Source organism: Podarcis raffonei, chromosome 3 (assembly GCF_027172205.1).
Source record: "Podarcis raffonei isolate rPodRaf1 chromosome 3, rPodRaf1.pri, whole genome shotgun sequence".
NCBI lineage: Eukaryota > Metazoa > Chordata > Lepidosauria > Squamata > Lacertidae > Podarcis > Podarcis raffonei.
In genome coordinates this window covers 91,608,006-91,629,991 of record NC_070604.1, presented here as the reverse complement: position 1 = coordinate 91,629,991, position 21,986 = coordinate 91,608,006, and the positions used below count along the sequence as shown (strand labels likewise).

The following is a 21,986-nucleotide window of genomic DNA, read 5'->3' as shown; positions in this document are numbered from 1 at the left end:
ATTCATTTGAATAACCCAAAGTGATCAAGTGTTTTCCTGCTGTAGATTTGCAATACAGTACCATCCTCTTTAATGTTTGCACTCCAAGAGCAGCACACTTGGGTTTGGATAGGGATTCACACACACATTTCAAACTGCTAGAGATCACCCACCCCCACCCTTCTTGGATTGTGGGAAAGGAAACGAAATAAGAGAGCAAATATGAATGCAAGAGGTTTGGAAAGCATTTTCAAACTTTATTTACAACTGTCACAGTGACAAAAGTAGTCTGAAAAAAATGCAAGCTTTTTTTCCCTGAGGCTCAAAAAAGAACTTTACAGAAATATAGAATGTAATATACAACAGGAGAAATTCAACTGGAGTGCTTTGTTCTTCAGACACATTCAAAAATGACAGAAATACAAGCAACAATTAAAAAAAAAAAGGCGCAAAAAGGATATGCTAATATTTAAAGACAAACAGCATTTCCACTCTGATCTTTTAAGCATTAAGGATTTTTGCTCGCCTTGAGTGGTTTACATTTGACAGCTTCAAAACCTGGGACCAAAATCTGCAAACAAAACAAGATATAACTTTTTGGAGATAAAAATAGGGAGTTCAGGCTGGTGTGCAGGTATCACAGCTCATTCTACTGAACAGCAAGACGAGAACAGATGTCCAGCATACAAGACCAAAAAACATCTGGATCCATTGGTTTTAAAGCAACCTTGGACTAGGAAATGATGCAAGACAGGTTTCAGCGATGACAAAACTGTTAACCAAGATAGGTAGTACATGTGTGACAAGTTCTTGGCTGCCAAAAGAATACAGAGGAACACCAACTACATCCCTATATTATGCTTAAAATAATAATAATAACAATAATAATAATAATAATAAACACTCAGGCAACCTCACGCCCACATGTAACAATGACTCACAGCTGTTAAAAAGTTATTGCCATTATGTTGAAAACACAAGCAAGACAAAGACTGGGGGTGGGAGGGATTAATCCTGCTGATTTTAAACAAGCAAATTCCCTAACTCCTTACCAGCGTTTTTACTACTCATGAGGTATCAAATACAAATATATACACAAAGTCCCAACAGATTTCTTAAGAAGGAAGGAAAGGAGGCGATAAACAAGGGACGTGCGAGACTAGGGGTTGTTTTGAATATCTTGTTAAGGCCATGATGCGCGTTTATTACATCTTTTTAGTGTCTCCAGAATTAAACATGGAAACGTTTGGCTTTTCATTTCTCAAGAGTGGTCCTTTTATACTGCGAAGTCTCAGGAAGGACTTCCATCAAGTGGTCAAGACTTCTGCTTTCTTAGAAAGCAGCAAGTTTAGCTTATCCAGCAATTTGTTCTCCACATCCTAAGAGGATAGATTGGACAAAAATAGCGGCAGCTGTTGCTAGGAATTTAGATCTTGGGAACAAGCTTCTGCCCATCAATAAAATCTCATAGATATGTTCAAAAAGCATATTATCTTCTCCAGAATACTGAGAGACCATAATACTTTTTTTCCCTTTGAAGAGAAGACCTGCTTTCCTTCAATTATTACTTTTGTTAAAACTAACTTTAGATCATCTCCAAAGCTCTGTTAGGGTTCACTGCATCTGTTGGACAAAGTTAGATTATGCGCTGTCATACAGTGAGCTCTTCATCCAGCTTTTGAAAATGGTTAAACTACACACATCCCTCAATGCCATTAGAAAGGCTGGCATCTCATACCCAACTAGATGTACTTCTGGATGGGAGACTTAACAGCAGCTTTGGTGCCCGGAAAATAGTTTTATGGCAAAAATCTATTGAAGTTTGTTTTGTTTTGTTTTTGAAAAAAAGAAAGGAAAATCAAACTCAACCTGTTTCGTTACCATGTGCAGGATCAACAAAGCTATTGCAGAAAAATGGCAAAGGATCATTTTGTAAAGTCATCAGCACTGTGCCAATGAAAAGAAGATTCACCGCTGTAAGATTTAAATGTAAGTCAGTCAAATACCTTTATCACGGTCACAAGATCCATTCGAGTTAGAATTTAAATGCATATTTTAAGAGGGGGCTGGGGGGGGAGAGAAGGCAAAGATGGCTTTTGTCTGCGATGGGCTGGGCTAGCAAGTGCCAAACACCAACATTCCCAACAGGGTGTGCGACTTAGAGAGAAAAGATAAGATACTGAACGGGGTAACGTTATTGATCCGTTGCTCCTCGATGATGTTCAGCAGGAAAGACCTGCCATACTCTACTGTCATCGGAGCATTTCAGTGGCATGTTATCATACCTCTCAACCCACAACACACACACATACACACCAAAAAACCAAAAACCAAAGCACTATAAGAAGGCAAAGTTTTGAGAGATGAATACTAGTCTCATGCTTTTATAGCCAGAGGCAGCTGCATTTTACACATCTGCAGTCATTTCTTCCACCCCACACACTTCAGAAAAAAAGCGTGTTTCGTGCCCGTCTGATCCTCCACCAAAGCGCCCGGCAATTTCACGGCTACCCCCAGATAACCTTAACAAAATTCAACAGCGATCTTGAGAAGAGCAGCCGTCCCCCTTCCACTACGGCACAACTGCCTTCCTTGCTTTCATTTGGAGATTGTCATGTCAAGCGCTTCAGTTCTCAATAGAGAATATGAAAAAACTAAGATCTTTTTGCAGGTGCAAAATTTGAATGTCTTTTGTAGAAAAAAAGACTTTTCAAAACAGTTGTGGTTCTCTTCCCCCTTCAAGATGACGTGGCATCTTAAGTCGCACAAAAGACTCTATTGCTCCTTGCTCTCTTTCTTTGCTTCGTCACAGTTTTCTTCCTCTTGTTCCTGGACCAGGAACTCCTCAGGCGGCCATCTTAGCTCTCCGCTCTCCACATCCCCTTCTGTTGGCTCAACTACAATGGAAGGGAGACGGTCCTTCAGCTTGCAATAACGATCGTAGTCTGAAGGGTCAGGGAAAATCTGAAAACAAAAAGATTTACAATAGTCAGCACTTCTGTAGCATTGTGTGAGGTATGCTTGCCATTCTCACATCTTTTTATCATAACTATGAGGTAGGCAGTGCCTTGGGTCCAGGGTTCCAACTGTGAGCATCATGGCTGAACAAGATTTTGAACCTAGGTCTGCCACATCAAAAACCAACCATCTGATCAGTAAACCACACAAATGATCTAAGGCAAGCTGATCTTTCCTGCAAGTATTGTTTGGGTGAAACCTGGCTTCAAGCTATTGGGCTAGCTCGTAATGTGGCCAGCTGCAATGCATGTTCAGGCGTTTCAGTGAATAGAATCATCTTCTTTTAACTTCCTCCCACATTGAACAGTTGAGATGGGGAAATTGCTGATGCCTACAAACGCGGGTGGCGCTGTGGGTAAAACCTCAGCGCCTAGGGCTTGTCGATCGCATGGTCGGCGGTTCGAATCCCCACGGTGGGGTGAGCTCCCGTCGTTCGGTCCCAGCTCCTGCCCACCTAGCAGTTCGAAAGCACTCTTAAGTGCAAGTAGATAAATAGCTACTGCTTTATAGCGGGAAGGTAAACGGCGTTTTCGTGTGCTGCGCTGGTGCTGGCTCGCTAGAGCAGCTTCGTCACACTGGCCACGTGACCTGGAAGTGTCTCCGGACAGCGCTGGCCCCCGGCCTCTTAAGTGAGATGGGCGCACAACCCTAGAGTCGGACACGACTGGCCCGTACGGGCAGGGGTACCTTTAGCTTTACAAATCAGTACCCAACCTGATCTTAATTAGATTGAAAGCCAACCTGTGTCCTACACAGAACTTGTCTGAAATATTCCAATACGTACAAGATGTACATTATGACTGAATGGATGCCACTGAAAAACATTTGTATTCTTGGTAATATGGAATAGTATCAAAGTTCTGATGGTCTCATGGAAACATTTTGACTACAGCTTCCAGTGATGATTTGCATGTGTAAACACACCCCAAATCACAGTTTGTTTTTTAAACATATTCTAATTTTTAAAGGCTTTGTTTAATGATTTGTTGCTCATATGGAATGGTTAATATTGCATTCATATACAGAACTAAGCTATGCCAAACTGGGCTGATGCAATTTAGAGGCTGCCTCTGACCAAACTGTATTAGTATAGCCCCAAAACAGGTTTTCTGGTGAAGGACCAGCTTGCATGGGGTGCCCCTTCTCTTGAACGCACCTAGCAAAAGCAGCTCTACATTGGGCCCTAAACAGATACACAAGCTAGTGGCACTTTTCAATACAACTTTTTGATTCCTGAAATTCATTCCGATTATGCAAATAAAACATCACAGATACAATTCTACAATATATGTTGTTTGTGTGTGAAAACAGGCAATATCCCAGGATCCCAGGCATGCACTTCCAGATGGGGGATGATATCAGGTTTCATCCTGGCCCCCAGGCATCTTCACTTCGTCGCAAGTGACGGATAGCCAGGTGCAAAATGCGCCTGCCAAATTTCGAATGCTGACTCTAAAGCTTCCAGAAGAATCTTAAGAACCCCTAGCGACCAAGTAGTGTGTAAAGTTCAACACTCAACTCTGGTACTTGTCACAAGCTCAAGAATACAGAGTATTCCCATCTGCTCTTGCCGCCTGCATGTGTGTTTGCACAAGAGACTGGTCCACACAGCTCCCTCATGCATTATTTCAGCAGGTAGTATGGATAGTTTGAAGCCTCTAACATCTACAATTAGGAAAACAAGCTAGGAATAAGTTTTCCTTCTAAGCAGTTTGTGCCACCCTCCTTTCCAATGCGACAGTGTTGCATTCTTGTTCGTGGCCAGTCCTATGATGAACACCAGTCTTTCCAGCTGTGCTACAAGGAAGCTGATCCAACTTTCCTCTGCTCCAGTTAGTATTTCCCAGATGTCGAGGCAATTTGCCTCATCCCGCAACACAACAGAACCGTACCACTTTCTTTTCCTTCAGAACAAACCTGTTCTGCTCTGCCCCATCGCAGGGCTTCAGGGCTTTCTATTTTTCATATCTATGCTATGGCAACTCAAAATACAAGACCTCACTTGGTTCTTTCCCCTTGGATCCTGCTGCCTGTTATCACCAGAGGCTGCAGGAGAATAGTCAAGGTACAAGGAAAGTGGATGGTGGACTTCCTAAGCTGAACGACCTGCTTGCTGCTCCCAGAGCCAGCCAAAACTTCCCTGTCTGCAATTTGGAGGAGGTATTTGGCCTGGGTACCATCAGGCTGATGGGGGATGCAGGCCAACGACAAGATTCCTACCTGCGGCCTAAGACAAAGGAGGCTCCATCAACAGAGCCCCCCTTTTCTTCATCGCACAAGGAAGCTGGCCAATTACAAAACTTCAGGACTCCTGGGGAGAAAGCAGCAGACTCTGGGCTGCGAAATGAAGAGCGCCAGCCTGCAGACAAAGTCCTAGGAAGATAGAAAGCTGCCCAGTCAGACAAGAGCTTAGTATCGGTAGCAGCTCTCCTACTCCTACCTGGAGATGGTGGGGATTCACTTGAAGACACAGTTGTTTGCCTCCATCAGTGAGCCAGGCACCACAGCTGATACAGCTCCAAGTGGGCTTTCCCAGTGCTCTATCAAGCTGTGCTGTGTGGAATCAGTCAAGTTTTTGCAGCCTATTGACACAGTGCTTCCGAGTATGCAACCCAGCAATGTACTTGCCATCACATAACACCTTGTCTGAGGGATTTTCTGTGGCTGCCAATCCAGGCCACATTCAAGGTTTTGCTACTAGACCCTATAGAACTCAGGACCAGGTTACTTGAGGGCCCACCTTATCCCTTGTGTACCCAAGTAGGTCCTCGCATTCTACAGGAAATTCGCCTTCAAGTCCCCAAATTATCAGAAGCTCCCTCGACAGAAACTCCAGGCAGGGCCTTTGGCAAGGCTGCCTTCCTGTGGGGCTTAAGACAGGTGCCCACTACCTGCATTTTGCAGAATTGGAGGCACTTTTGTGTTGACAAGCTTTTCTGCATAGATAAAAAGGTTTACTCCTGGTGTTCATGTTCCATGGTTTTTAAGCCTATAGCCAGCTGTTTCTGGTACTGTTTTCAAGAATTAGTCTTAACCATTTCCATAGTGTGTTTGTAAATCACCTTGACACACTTGTGAAAGATTCATAAATAATAAAATTGTGCAGCTGCACAGCACGGATGGGGAATCTGTGGTCTTTCAGATGTGGTTGGGCTCCAGCTCCTAGGGGCGCCAGCCAACATGGAAGGTGGTCAGGAGTGATGGGAATCATAGTCCAGCAACACCAGGAGGTCCCCACCCCCACTTCCCCATACACAAGACAGTTTGTGTCTTGTGGATCATGCAGGACTTTCAATATTAACTGACTGCAGTCTTAAAATTCGGCAAAGAGGTTTGGCACTGATTTAGCACATCCATGGGGGGAAACAAAAGTATTCCAAGCTGATGCTTATAGTTAACAGCAGTGCAGGAAACACCAGAGCAATAAGCATTCACTGTCATGTTAGGTACATTAGGTCAAGCCAGAATAGCTGTTTTGGAAATAAACTGTCTGCTTCCGCCCACCCCCTTGAAAACTAAGGAATAAATGATTTCCTTAAATAAACATCCCTCAAACGTGTTGTGCTTAGTGTGCTTTTCCTCCCTCCTTTTTAAATAGAATGAACTATCTTATCTCCAAGCAGCTGCAATAGAGGTCGGGATTTTTCCACTAACTCATGCTTTTTTAAAAATAATCAAGGCAGCATAAAAATGAGTTGTTGCAATTACACTCAAGGATTAGGGATGGCCCAATGGAAAATAAGTGAAGTCACATTTCCCAGCACATGACAGACAAGGAAACGAGACAAGGTTGTCTGTGGGAACAAAGGAACAAGAGAGAGGCTTTGCATGAGGACACTTTTATCCACGAGATGCTATCTGCTCTCTCCTCTTTACACAAGAGGTAGATTTCCATCCCTGGGGACTCAGGCACACTTACAGCTGTCCCAATACACAACAGCCTCTTGGGCTATCAAGGAAACCAATCAGAGAATAAATGCAAGCCAGTGACTGAATAGCAGCCTGGCAAGGGAGACTTTCCCATGATATCAGCAGAGAAATAATGTGTTCAGATCCTTTACACGTTCCTGCTGCTGAGCACAGCCTTGCATTTAAGTGCTAACCTGGTAGCCACAGGCACCCATAAATTGCATGCAGGTGTGTGCATGGAATTCTGTGCAGGCGAGTGAGCATGCTGAAGGAGATGGAGGAGAAAGAGGAGGCCTTCGTCCCTCCACTGCACCCAGCATAGAAACCAAGCAGGCTTCAAAAAGAGGGGACCCCCCCCACTTGGTGCCCAGCATAGAAATGCAACTTTTGACTCTCCTCCATCAGGCCCCCAGCAGGCTAGTAAAAATGCTGCACCATGTTAACTTTTCTGGGCTTATTTACAAAGCTAGCTGAGCAGATCCTTGAACTCAAAGCCTACATTCATGCTATCCATTTCAGGTTTGCATCACGGCTATTTACATAGCATGTGGGACTTGGTGTGCAAATACTTATTTGGTGTAGAAGCCAGACTATGTTCAGACTATATTCTTTACAGGCCAAACTGCATTTGGAGTTAACCGGGGACAGGATTATGAGCCTAAGCAGTTTCTTTGATGGTCACAGCTTTCCACACAGGTTGGGGTCTCCAGCTGTTTTTGGACCACAACTCCCATCATCCCTCTCTAGCAAGACCAGTGGTCAAAGATGGGAACTGTAGTCCAAGACCAGCTGGAGACCCAAGTCTGGGAAACACTGAACTAAGCCACAGAGGATGGATCCACCAGTGTCTGTTGGCTGCGAAAGCTAAATGGAATCTTGTTCAGAAGCAGCAATGCTAGAAATAAAGACGAGACGGGCAGCACCTTTGTGGTGCCCCAACTCTGAGCTTCCAGCAACTTCTGGCTTGCCACTTCTGGAGACTGCATGGGGCAGGAGGATCTTTGATCTCATCTAGCAAGGAAATCCTTAAGCCATGAAAGGCATTTGATTGCAAATGAACAGCCAGCTGCTACAAACTAGGAGCCAGATAAAGCAAAAGAAGATTCCTTTCCTGAACTGCATTTCAGGTAGTTTTTCATTTTCTTCGACACAACACAGAAACAAGGCATTTTGGTACCAGACGCCCTCCTGGGACTTTTACTGTGCTCATGTGACAGTTGCCAAAAACAGCTCCCACATATGGAAGCTAGGGTCATATAGGCTTGCCCTGGTCAAGCTCATCGTACTTCCATGTCTGCTCAGTCACTCTTCTCACTTATGTATTTATTTCATTTATATCCTACCGTCTTTTCCCAGAAGCTCAAGGTGGCATAAAGGTGTTCTCATTTAATCCCTACTATAACCGTGTGAGGTAGGTAAGGCTCAAAAGCAGTGACTGGCCCCAAGTGAGCCACTTGGCCGAGTGAGGATCTGAACCCTGGTCTCCCAAGCCCCAGTTTGATACTCGAACCATTACACCACCCAGAACTATCTACACATTAGTAAAGCACCAATAAGGACAGAGGAAATGTTTGTTGGGGATCTTATTGCTGCAGTGATAAACAAATGGAGCCCAATATGTAGAAAACCATTTCGCATCTCAAAAACAGTAGCAGGATGCCTTTTGAAAAGTTTATTTAGAAGATTTCAACCAAGCATTAGGAATGTATGATGTTAAGAGCTATTTGACAGTGGAATGGGCTACCCCAGAAGGTGGCAAACTCTCATTCGCTGGAAGTTTTTAAACAGATTAGGTGGTCATCTGTCAGGGATTCTTTGCCTGTGAATCCTGCATTGCAAGGGTCTGGACTAGATGGCCCCTGAGGGTCCCTGACAACTTCACAGTTCTATGATTCAGTTATTTATATCCTGCTTTTCAGCTACAAGAGCACTCCAAGCAGTTAGCTACCTAGCCAAAGTCTGAAAAGATCTTCATTGATGGAACAACAGTTTGCTTTGGCCTAAAACTCAACTCAGGCAAACACAAAACTACTTTATTTTCTTGCCCAATGCCTCAAAATCAAACTGAAATTGAAGCTCTAAACTTGAAGATCATCTGCTTCTTCTGTGCCAGGTGACACCCTCCTCTCCCCCAGCCCCACCCCCCTGCTGCTTCCTCTAGAGTTGACTGAACTTGGCACCAAGAGTGGAAAATGTTTTAACAACCACAAAAAGGCTTGCTGTATGCGAGCTTGCTCGACTACAAACCAAAAGAGCTCAGCTGCAGTGCAAAACTGCAGTGCAAGGAAACAAGCTATGCTAATAAGGAATCCAAAACAACCGGAGAGAATTTAAAAGGCATCTAACGAACTGCACCATCGACTTCATTGTCCGTGTAACCAGCACGTCCTATAGCAGGGCAGCATGGGGGTGCATTTTGCACAGCTGTCACAGGGGTAGGGAACCTGTGACCGCCCAGAGGCAAACTCCGGCCCTCCAGATGTTTGGGACTACAATTCCCACCACCCCTAGCTAACAGGACCAGAGGTCAGGGATGATGGGAATTGTAGTCCCAAACATCTGGAGGGCAGGAATTTGCCTATGCCTGGTCCAGAGGCTGTCGGACCACAACTCCCATCAACCCCAGCCAGCATGGCCAGCTGTCAAGGATGATGGGGGTTGTAGTCCAACCAGGTTTCGAGGCCCACAGGATTCCCATTCCTAAATGCTGGCAGGACAGCTGGGGTCCCAACATCAGGCCTATGATCCACCAAGCCAAATGCAGCAGCCCATCAGAGCTTGGGGAAAAAGCTTGAGATTTTGCCACTTGGCTGAGATGGCAAGCACATGGTGGTTATCAAGCACTTGGCAGGTGAAAGGTTTTGGCATGTTGGATCCCTAGTTGTGCAAGCCAGCCTCACACACCATTTAGAAACAGCCACATGGCCAACCCAAGGAATGTACCATGCAAATCCAACCAGGGTGTCCATCCCAGGGCTACTTCCACATTGAAGGAATGCTCTTGCTCCTTGCACAACACACAGGAGAGGAATCACTCCAACGTGCTCTGCAAAACAGGACATTATTTTGGGGCACGACTCCTGCTTATGCAATCACCACCCTTAATGGCTGCTCCAAACCAACACTTGGGTCGCTTGTGCCATCAGCCGATCTTGAATGCTCATTCCCTGCAGAGTCAGTGGATTTAGTTAACCAGCTGTTCAAGGCAATCTGAGCACAAAAAGCAAAACACTTGCCTCTAAAGTTAGTCATATTGTTTGCCGGGCACAGCTGACACAACTTGAGATTTGTTTCAATGGCCCTTAGTTCAAATTCCATTCCAGCAGGATTTTTTTAAAAAAAGTTTGAAGTCAAGGCATTGTTTTGACAGCAGGCTAGTAAAATGATTAATTTAGTTCTTAACCAGCCTCAGTTTCAGACAGTTATTAGCTCTGCAGTCAAATGACATTAACAGAGTGAACATGCAAAGTGGTGATTAAGCATTTCCAAGGAGTGAGAAAGCACAACACAGTTGAAGGGAGAGGCGGACTCAGAAGACCAAACTAGGCTGCTCAACGTTCAACAGGCTGAAAACAAACCAAGCCTTCGTCTGGACATCAATCCATTTAGTGGATGACATAGTTAGAAGACTTGCGGTTTTATTATTCCTGCAGGAATTAGGGGACATCTGAAATCATTCCAAAAAAATAGACGTTGCCTTTTTGCCACTCTCTCAGATGCATTCTGAGGCATGTTCAAAGCTCAAAGGAGTGCAAATACCCTACCAACGATCCACCCTCGTAAACAAAGAAGGCAGAAGGTCAGTACACTTCCTGGAACCCCATGTTTACTTGCTACTTATTTTGCAGGAGGGCTGGAGATTATTTTAAATAGACAATAGACCTACTTATGTTTTTGTCCCAAACATTGGGGTTTCCCGTCAAACAACCGTGGGCAATGCGTGGCTGTTGGCAGGAGACTTGAGGGGTAAAAGCACACCCCTGCTCCACATAAGCACCATTATACCCTATGTGCAGGTAATGTCCAAAAATGGTTAATCAAGTGGTCAACTGTGCAGCTAGATTGACACCTTTACTCCTTTTCCCTGGTAGTAGTAGACCCTGTTAATCCAGACTGCCATTAGGCAGCCACTGCACATTTGCATGTTCCCCAATTTAAAAACCACCCCCTGAATTTAGAAAGACAGCATGTTTGGAAGAAAGCTGTGCCAAACCCTTCTCCCCAACACCATGCCAGAAGAAGAGGCAGGATATAAATGGGAGAAAATTACTACAAGCACTAATTGCCACAAGCCATTTCAATGGAATTGGCCAGAGATGCTGCGTATGGTTTTTTTTTAAAAAAAGATACAAGACAGACAATATTTGGGCCCTTCTGGTTTGTGGGCACGCAAGATATGGATTTCAGCAAGTCTGGATTAATAGGAAGCTTTGGAGTAACTGATCAATGTTGGTGCTTCCACAAATAAACTGAGATAGCAAAAACAGGAAGGATACTGCACATCTCTTACAGAAACAAAAGAAAAACCTGCATTCCTGCATTTGGAAACAGGAATTATTGCTTTACTGCAAAGGGAAGCCAATGGGATGCCTTGCATTGGCCCCCAACTCCCATCAGCCTCAGCCAATGGTCCGATAGGAGGGAGGGTCACAGGGTTCACCATCCCATTTGTTACCCAAAAGAGAAAGAATCTCCACTTCTATTTGGGTGAGTGGGAGAACATGTGACTTTCTAGTTTACCAAACAGAGAAACCAGCAAGAACCTTACAGCAATCTTTAGAATTGCAGTGAAAACGTCCCAAAAAGTTTTGAGCAGAGTTTCTGAGTTGAAAAATGCAAAAAAACAAATAATAAATAATAATAATAAATTTTATTTATATCCCGCCCTCCCCAGCCGAAGCTGGGCTCAGGGCGGCTAACAACAATAAAACAATACAAAAGTACAACACAAACAACACTCTAAAATCATTCATTATAAAATTAATTAAATTCAAGCCACTGGCCACTATTGGGCCAGAGCTCCGCGAAGATTGCCGAGGGAGGGAGTCAGGCTGTGCCCTGGCCAAAGGCCTGGCGGAACAGCTCTGTCTTGCAGGCCCTGCGGAAAGATGTCAAGTCCCGCAGGGCCCTAGTCTCTTGTGACAGAGTGTTCCACCAGGTCGGAGCCACAGCCGAAAAAGCCCTGGCTCTAGTTGAGGCCAGCCTAACTTCTCTGTGGCCTGGGACCTTCAAGATATTTTTATTTGAAGACCGTAAGTTTCTCTGTGGGGCATACCAGGAGAGGCGGTCCCGTAGGTACGAGGGTCCAAGGCCGTATAGGGCTTTAAAGGTTAAAACCAGCACCTTAAACCTGATCCTGTACTCCACCGGGAGCCAGTGCAGTTGATATAGCACCGGATGAATGTGATCTCGCAGCGAAGACCCCGTAAGGAGTCTCGCTGCAGCATTCTGCACCCGCTGGAGTTTCTGGGTCAGTCTTAAGGGCAGCCCCACGTAGAGCGAGTTACAATAATCCAGTCTGGAGGTGACCGTCGCGTGGATCACAGTGGCCAGGTCAGGGCGAGAGAGGTAAGGAGCCAACTGCTTAGCTTGGCGGAGATGGAAAAATGCCGCCTTTGTTATAGCTGCAATCTGCGCCTCCATGGAAAGGGAGGTGTCGAAGATTACACCCAAACTCTTAACGGACGGTGCTGGCACTAACTGCGCCCCCGCAAGAGATGGGAGTTGCCCCCCCAATCCCATATCGTCCCGTCCCAGCCACAGGACCTCTGTCTTCGAAGGATTTAGCTTCAACCGGCTCCCACGTAACCATCCAGCCACAGCTTCCAGACATCTGGTCAGTGTGTCTGGGGCCGAGTCAGGATGGCCATCCATCAACAGATAGAGTTGGGTGTCATCGGCATACTGATGGCAACCCAGCCCAAAACTCCGGACAAGCTGGGCGAGGGGGCGCATAAAGATGTTGAAAAGCATTGGGGAGAGTATCGCACCCTGAGGTACTCCACACACCAAGGAGTGGCGCGATGACAATTCCCCCCCAAGCGCCACCCTCTGTCCCCGACCAGAGAGAAACGAGCGCAGCCATTGAAGGACTGTGCCCTGGATCCCCACGTCGGCAAGGCGGTGGTCCAGAAGTTCATGATCGACCATGTCGAAAGCTGCTGACAGATCTAGAAGAATCAGCAGCCCCGACCCGCCTCGATCCAGCTGTCTACGAAGATCATCTGTTAGGGCAACCAGAGCTGTCTCGGTCCCATGACCAGCGCGGAAGCCAGACTGGAATGGATCCAGAGCCGATGTTTCATCCAGAAACCCACCAAGCTGTTCAGCAACCGCTCTCTCAATCACCTTACCCAGGAACGGAAGATTCGAAACCGGGCGGTAATTGGATAGATCTAAAGGATCTAATGATGTTTTCTTTAAGAGCGGGCGCACCACTGCCTCCTTCAGTTCCCCTGGGAATGTCCCCGTGCCAAGGGACAAATTGATGATATCCCCCAGGAGGGCCCGCACCTCGTCTGGACACGCTCTAATCAGCCAAGACGGGCACGGGTCGAGAGGACAGGTGGTGGGCTTTCCAGCTCGGAGGAGTCTGTCCACATCGGCTGGGGATATCCGGTCAAAGTGGTCCAATACTGGACCCGAGGACAGTCGAGGGGCCTCCAGTTCCTTTATTGTATCCAAATTGGCAGGGAGGTCATGGCGGAGCAACAAGACCTTCTCCGCAAAAAAGCTCGCAAATGCCTCACAAAAACAAAAATAGCCCAGGAGAAGCCAAAGTCTTTAAAAATGAAAAAGGAAAAGTGCAGATTTGTCAATGTCTGTATGTGGGACATTGTGAGAAGTCATAGTTAGCAATGCAGAGACTGCACAAAGTCAAGTGCAAAAACTGAAGGCACAAATGTCCAAATGGGAGATTTAGCTACTTCCTGGGGGCACTGCAGCACGCAAGCTGGGAGTGGGGTTGAGTATATTCCCCCACAGGAATCAGCGGCCAGGTGAAGCCTGCATAGACCACTGTGGTCCTATTCTGATCCAGTTCATCATAGCCACTGGCGGCCAAACAGCACTTGAGAACTTAAGCACTGTACATGTTGGCACTGGAAAAGTGCCACCAATTACAGAGGTTTGAGCCATCTGGATATGCCCCAAGGTACATATTGACCCTCCAAATAGATTATCAAAGACTGAGGACTTAACACAGCTGCCAGGAAAAGATGAGAGCAGGTTCTCGTTTTGTCCACATGCAAGCTTTGGCCATAACCCTCAAAAAAACCACCAGCCCTCCCCAACCTTGTGCCTTTCAAGTGGTTGTTGGGACTACAACTCCCACCTGCCCCAGCTGGAATGGTTGTCCAGCCATCATCTGGAGGGCACCAACTTGGAGAAGGCCAGTCAAAGCCATTTAATCTTAAGTAACTTAGTAGGGGATTTTCGCTTTTGACTTCTTGGTGAGCGGAGAAGGTAGGCTGGAGAAAATGAAGGCCTACCATTTTCCAGGGGGCAGCTTATCATAGTGACTTTATTCATTCATACATAAGTTTTAGGCTCTATCCTTCTTCCCTCTGTTATCATAAATTAAAATGCAGTAAAGACAGTTCTATGGATATTTAAAACTGAAAATCAAATTAGAGCCAGGTGAAAGAATGAGGGAGGCAAGCAAGCAAAGAGGGAATTAGGACCTCCCTTCACCCCTCAGGAAAATATACCACCTGCCAGCTGCCCTGGGAATTCATTCCTAATGAATTCTTTTGATATCATTTTAGTATTTTATTTCCAATTTACATCCAAGTAAACAATTCAGGAAAGGGGTAGAGAAACTGCTTTGAGTGCAGAAGGGCCCAAGTTTCAGTCCCTGGTGTTTTCCGGTAGGGCTGGGAAGGACTTCTTGTCTGAAACCCTGGAGAGCAACTGCCGGTACGTGTAGACAAAACCAAACTAGGTCTGATTCTGACTTGGCAAAAGGCAGCTTCCTATGCTACTTTTAAACTGCCCTGAGAGTATTTGCGTCTTTAAAAGCGGACTATACAGAAATAAAATGCAAGGACAAAAACAGAATTTAGAAGTGCCTGGTCAAATAAAAAGTTCTATGCCCAGTGCCAAAAAGGCCCTGGTTGGTGCCAGGTGAGCCTCCCTGGACAGGGCATTCCTAAGATTTCTGTTAGCAACTGGCATGCCAGAAGCCTACATGTCCACTGTGACAATCTCCACTCCGAGTGCCGCTAGTCCAAATGTAATGGTAACTCCAAAGCCCCAGGACAACAGGTGCTTCGTCTGACAGCTACTTCCTGTTTTGCTTTTGGGTTTGCAGCTGTCATTCTGGGGAATGATGACATCTGCAATTGCCCTATGCAATGTAAATATTTGTTTCTTGGTTGTAACCTTCTTTTCTTTTTTACAATAAGCGGGACAATGCTCCCCTCCCCAACAAAAAACCCAGCATCATGTTGGGAAGATTATAATTCAAGCACTCAAAGCCTGTCTAGTTTCTTCATTAGAATCCCAACATATGAAAAGATAATAGCAACAAACCTACATGAGACTGAAATGCTGCAAAGTGGGGAACCTTTGGCCCTCCAGATGTTGCTGAACTAAAACGCCCACCATCACTGATCACTGGCCATGTTTGCAGGGGCTGATGGGAGTTGTAGTTTGTCCACATCTGGACAGCCAAGATTCTCAATGCCTGCTGAAATGCTGCCGCTTGGCTCCTCTTACAATGAAGAAAAATTGCCCTTGACCTAAGGAGGATGCTGATTCAACATTCCTAGCAAGCATCACATGGCAACCCATATCCAATGCCACTTTTAAGCTCATCTGTATCATCAGCGAGTTCACATCTGGCTTCTCCCTCATGTCCAGCTGACGGGTGAGCTTGGAAAGAGTCCAAGTTTGCCCTTATGCAAAACCAAAGGGATGCTAAAATAAGTAAATGCAAGCAATGTTCCAATGTGGCTTGTCTTACACTCAGTACTGCCAGCAGCCCATGTTTCTGTTTGCTTCTTTGTTTGCAAAGCTGTGGGCAGTTAAGTAGGATAAGCACAGAGAGTGGTTTAGGCACCCTGAAAGAAGCCAAAGGGTCTAGCCATAGCATGTGTGTAACCAAAGCAAGCATTTGTAACATTTGTTGTGACTTCCAATTACCATTTTAGTTGGTGGGTTTTGCAAACACACCATAAATGAGATCTCTGTGATATTATGTGACTCATAACCATTGCTCCTCAGCCTCATTGTGAACAGTTTGCCTTCTGGCACTGGCAAGTTAAAAATCTATTTTGATGCATCAAAAACAAAGCAAGTAGGGTGTCTGTACTGTGACAAGACCGTCCCAGATTTCTCTTACAAAATTAAGGCAAACCTTGCTGTGTTTCACGTCGTGGCCTTGAAAGACATACGTGTTAACTTCAGATGCTGCCTAAGCTGTGTGTTCAAGTATGAGCTGCCAGAAGAGTGGATCATTTAGCTCAGCCACCCCCCAAACTCGGCCCTCCAGATGTTTTGGGAATACAACTCCCATCATCCCTAGCTAACAGGAGTAGTGGTCAGGGATGGTGGGAATTGTAGTCCCAAAACAGCTGGAGGGCCGAGTTTGGGGGTGCCTGATTTCGATGAAAACTTGAGACAACTTAACATAGATAATAGGACATGAATTATGTGAAAAGGTGCCACAGTACAGTGGAGAGCTAAGCATTGTGCTTAAAGTCCATTCATTTCAATGCAATCTAAGCATTCTGTAACCTGTGTTGGATTAAGATCTTAGGTGTAGTACTTTATTCCAGGCTGCCCAAAGTGTTACTTGAGCCTCAAACGTTTTATTTCCACCCCAGCCAAGTGTTCCACATCCCTAGCTTGAAAATAAGTCAATGAGGTTTTACTCCCAAGTAAGCATGCAGAGAATCAGGCTGGTAGGTCAGCCCGTTGAAAAGGCGTCACCATCTACTCCCAACAGATTCTGCTGGTTAACAGTGCTCTATGAAGCAGAGTAAACATACCTGGTATGACAGACCATCCTTGCGGGGGCTTAAGCCAATCTCGTCCATAGATGGAGAGCTCATCACCTCAGTCATGTCAGCTGATCTCAGATAATCAGAGCTGGAAACAGAGGCAGAGAGAGAGAGAGAGAGCTTCAGCTGTTGAGAGTTCCATGAAATGTACACAATCACTGGACCAAGTGGAATTATTACTAAGGTTTCATGTTGTTGAAGAACCATTCAGATGTTGATCAACATGGTAAAGCCTTTCAACCTTTCCAGTTTAGGAAAGGGCTTTGGTTAATTTTATATATATATTTTAACAGAATGGAACACTCCAAGTCACTTTGGACCTCTTGACTCCTTTGATTTCAAAGTTCAACCCCTCACTCAAAGGAAGATCTTGTACAAGTTTTAGCCAAGTTTAGAACACCAGCTGGAAGCAGCAGTCAAGTCTTTACAGACCTGGGGTCTTTAATCCAGACAACACTGAACAAGTCCTGTTCTTTCCCACTCTGCTATTCTCCTTACATAGACCTTAAAAAAAAATAAGTGTTACTGTTTAGGGCAGCAACCAGCCATAAGGATGGAGCACACGATTCAGTTGTGGGTCCTAACCCACCTGGCTTAAGGCCAAACCCCTCCTAGAAACAAGTCAATCTGAGACTTTCTAATGCCTACCCCAACCCTGTGTTGAAAGCCTACTGATTCCAAAACCTCCTCAAAACAATGATAAAGAACCTTGTCAAGTGGAGCACTTATGCAGCTCCAAAGGCTTTAATTCTGATTAATTCTGTAACTTTGGTTTCAGGAACTGCCACGCCGGGGGTTAAAGATGCACTCATATTTTCCTGTATAATGAATTCTGAAAGCAAAAGTAAATTTGCATACACATCCAGTAACTTCTGCATTTTGGTGTGTGCTTAACCATTTTCAATTTCCAGGCACAGCACTTTATAAAGCTTGCCTGCATCCATTCATGTTGCCAGTGAAATGAAGAAAATATGTTCAGCGGTGCTGCCATAAAAGAACTGTGTTGCAGTTTGGAAGCTGCTCTGAATCAGCTTCAGACGTACCCCAGATAATAAAATGCAATGGCACTATAAAATAGCAACAAATGCTTGCCCACTAGTCACAAGTGCTCAATCTTTGGTGGACACAGAAGGGAGCCCTCTTCACTGTGCATACATTATACCCTTGCCAAGCGGCAACAGCACTTCTTATAGATTCATACAGAATATCAAGTTTAAGCTTTGACACATATGCATAATAGAAAATGCAAACAGCTCATGCTAGGAAATCAGTTGTGCAGAAAACAGATATGTGTACTTATTAGTGACATCAATGCATACAGCACTCAAATATAGTACAATAATAATAAAGACAGGTCTCTGCTCCAATGAGCATACAGTCTTACAAGGCCACAGAGAGAAGTCATTGAAAGAGCCTCCCTGATGCAAATCAACTTATTTGCTGCTGCTGTATCTTAGCTCTATGCATAAGTGAGAGCTACATCAGGATCAGCTCAGCTCAGCTCTATCTCCAGGACTAGACAAACAGGGAGGAAACTAACCTGTTCATTTACCCACCTTGCTGTGGCCCTCCTGCCCTCTATACTGGGGTCTATGGGCTATCTCTTTACAGTGCTTCTAGAAAAAGGAAGTGAAATTGGACTTTGCTCTGTAAAATGCTTTAAGTGCAGAGACAACCAGCTGCTTAGGAATTCCCTGCTAGAGTTATTCAAAGGTTACTAAAGCAAAGGAGTGGGTTGTAGCCTGCCGAACTCTATAGTCTGCTTTGCTCTGCAAGAAAACTTGAATATAAAAATAACAGCAACCAGCTGAGGTCAAGTAAACGGCTACCTCATTTTTTCAATTTCAAGCTGGGGAGATGAGAAAAGCTGAGGCTTAGCAGGAAATTAGCTTGCTGGGTAGCTACATGCTGGTCAGCAGTTAGCTTGCCCCACCGGCTAACAGCTGGATGGTGTACAACCCAAACTGTGCTATCTGGCAAGTATAACTGACTATTAAGCATCAGAAGCGCCCCACCAAGCAAGAGCATGGCTCCCAGACAAAAATACACTAGGGAGGCAAAGCAGACTACTTGTCAAACATCTCCACACAGCTTGCAGGTCTAGAGAGCAGAGTTTGCTTTAGTGCTATTCTCCCCTCACTTGCTCTTCAGAAAGCTGTGCAACCTTTGCAAAAAACACCAACAACTCACTTGCTTCATCCCTGCCAGTTTTATTAAAACCACTCAGGAATTTACCACAGGTAGAGCATCCCTTGTGCCAAGGGATATTTGTACTGCTTTTGATATTCATCATGAGAGGCATCCAGTGTTTTCACATTTGTGTGTGGTGTATGTGTTTGCGAGGCCACAGAATCCGATTCTGAATTGCCATCTAGTTTTCAAGCCCATCTCTGTGCCAGAAAAGTACAATTCCCTGAAGCCTGCCTCGCAGATGCCTGACCAGCCTTTCTCTGAAAGCAGCCCAAGGAAGATGGTTACACAACTTCTCTGGGCAGCTCACGCCTTTCCTAGCGGTTACAAGGCTGTAGAGAATACAGCGGAAAGACGCAAATACGTAGGGGTAGATTCGGGCGGGCTAAAATGCACCACCTCAAGGCATCATTTGAATGCAACCCCATCATCACAGCCTCAAGCAAAAATTCCAGGAGTTCTTCAGAGCCACAGTTCTGCCCTGGAACCATTTTCCAAGCTCAGGTCCCAGCCTTGTCATACAAGACAATGAATAATAATTTACAGAGAGCTTCTGTACATATGCAGAGTGACCTTCCAGCACTACTAAACACAGCCAGCTCAACACATCTGGGATTAAGGGTCAAGGCTTCCGATTTGCCTACCGTCCTTACACCACCTTTAGATATTAGCCCCTGGCAAAATCTGTTTCCCTGTAATCCTGTACCCATTCGGAGGGGTGTGTGGGTTACTTGCCAAGCCAAAAGCCGCTGCTGCGGCGACTACCCCCCGCCCCTTGTCAGCAGCCGGCTGCTCGGATCACTACTGCCTTTGTTGCAGGCTTGCAGAGAAGCAGCTGCCCAGCAGCAAACTTCCTCACGCGATTAAGTTTCCCCTCCGGGTTGCAGGACTGCGCCCCTCCACACTCTCGGGTGATATTTTGTTTGGGGCCGGGGTGTTGTCTTTGCAGATCGAACATCAAAGCTGACAAGCGACTTTTCAAACACAGACAGTCGCTATTTAGCCGTCATTACTGAGCCCCCGCCCCCCCAAATGCCCCTCTAAAATCCGTTGCTCGGGGTGCAGCGTTTGCAAAGCCCTGGCTGCAGAGCAAGCGCTCTAAGCAAGTGAGCAGCGCCCATTCAAGATGCTCAAGCGAAGAGCAGCGGCGGCCGCCGCCTCGCCATGCAAACTGCCGCCGCCTCCTGTTGCAGCAACCCCAGCTCCGCCGAGCCGCTTCGCCCGGCGGGGTGAAATGGAGGACAAACGCCGAATGAATAACCGCTTAACCGGCGCCCTCTCTCCCCCCGCCCCCAGCAGCAGAGCGTGCACCGACTGCTAAAGAGGCTTCGCATTCAAAACGGCGTAGCTGCACCGCCGAGCAATAGCGGGCTGCAACCCCCGGCGCGTTTACTCGGGCGAAAGCTCCGTGCAACTTGGCGGGACTTGCTTCCGTGTAAAGCGTGCTGCAGTCGGGCTGCAGGGGGCTTTGCTTTTTTTGAATGGGGGGCGGGCGGGCGGTTGGCAGAATTAGACCCAGGCTGCCTTTATCCAAGTCTCCACGTTTCTGGCCAGGATCTTGACCTAAGCTTCCCCGAAGCCTCTTCCACCGAGCGTCTCCTTTTGTTCCTCGCCGATCCCCTGCGCAACCTTGAACTTGCTGCTCTCAAGTTCCCAAGTCTGACTAGTTGGGTTTCTCGAGCCTTCCTGGAAAAAACTTGCTCCCGCGCCTCTCCCCAGCCTGCAACCCGGATCTCGTAATCTACATTTGCGACCCACGAGTACAGTAGCAAAGACCAGCAAACGAGGTACTCACCAGTGAATGGGGAAAAATACAGACATGAAGTCTTAACAAAGAGGCTGACCCAACGTCCTTTGTATCTGAGCACAGGGGGGCAGAGCCGGAAAGGAGGAACGGGCTGGCCTCGCTAAGGAAGAGCGGCCACCACCAGACGATTTGCACCGAGGGGAAAGCGCCCGCTTGGACAAGGAAGGGGGTAGGAACAGCTGAGCAGCGCTGGTAACCCGCGCGAACTAGAGGAAACTACGCTCGACTTTCTCTGCAAGGCTGACTCGCGCAAAGAAAGTGGGCAGCTCCTTTTATACACGAGGGAGGCGTGCCTCGGCCCGCAAGGCCCGCCCACCCGCTCCGATGATGTCACCAAAATCATGAATGGTTTCTTGCGCTCAGCCTGTAGCAAAGCCGCGTCTCGGAAGAAAGGAGCGGGATGCCGAGCTCTCCTATTGGCTGGCTCCTATGGCATCATCTTCGGCACGAGCGCGCCTCGCTGCTGATGTCTGTTGTTACCTAACCCACATCGCAGTCAATCAAGCCAAGTTTGGGTATATGTAAAACCACTCCTTTAGCTTTTCTTCCTGGGTTGCATGGCTGTGGGCACGCGCTTGCCACCCCCCCCGCCTCCCTTAAAAAATAAAATAATAAAAGCACCTAGCTCCGCTGAGAAATGAAGCGTTTCCGAAGAGGTCAGAGGATCTGCCAACGCAAGAGTTCTTAAGTAAGATGCAGTTGCTAAGAAAATAGCCGAGAGGTTCATTTAAGGTAGCTTTTCATTCATAACAATGGGGGCGACAAACACGGTGTGTCTGTCTTCACTGCGCTTAGAAAGGCAGTCGCTTCGCCAGCACAGAAGTGAAATCTAGCTATGCGTTCTAGCTACACCTACTGTCCGGTTATAATTATTTTCAACAATGACAGTAGGCGAAGGATTTGAACAGCAACCAGCTGGAAATACGCAAGTGATATTACCCTTTCGCCTCGAACTGTGTAGTAAGGAGTGGGAGTGAAAAGATGGCTGCTATTTTTGGTTTTCCTACTCTGCCTAAGATTGATTTTTAAAATAATCCATGGGAACGTGAAAGGAGGCAGTGGCTTTGCAGGATCATAAA

At 46.2% G+C, this 21,986-nt stretch overlaps 1 protein-coding gene across 1 annotated transcript; it reads right to left on the bottom strand.

Moving 5' to 3' along the window:
• Nucleotides 1-215: 215 nt before the first annotated feature.
• Nucleotides 216-21,161, bottom strand: LBH (LBH regulator of WNT signaling pathway). The gene is made up of 3 exons (XM_053382998.1): nucleotides 20,896-21,161; nucleotides 16,899-16,998; nucleotides 216-2,943 (listed from the first exon to the last, which is right to left on the bottom strand). The coding sequence occupies exons 1-3, from the start codon at nucleotides 20,919-20,921 to the stop codon at nucleotides 2,755-2,757; spliced, it is 315 nt and encodes a 104-aa protein (XP_053238973.1). The 5' UTR covers nucleotides 20,922-21,161; the 3' UTR covers nucleotides 216-2,754.
• Nucleotides 21,162-21,986: the final 825 nt, after the last annotated feature.

Coding starts and splice junctions, on each gene's coding strand:
- LBH (XM_053382998.1), bottom strand. CDS start 20,921: ATGTCTGTATTTTTCCCCATTCACTG. Junction 16,999..20,895: donor GTATTTTTCCCCATTCACTG/GTGAGTACCTCG, acceptor CTCTGTTTCCAG/CTCTGATTATCTGAGATCAG. Junction 2,944..16,898: donor AGGATGGTCTGTCATACCAG/GTATGTTTACTC, acceptor TTTTGTTTTCAG/ATTTTCCCTGACCCTTCAGA.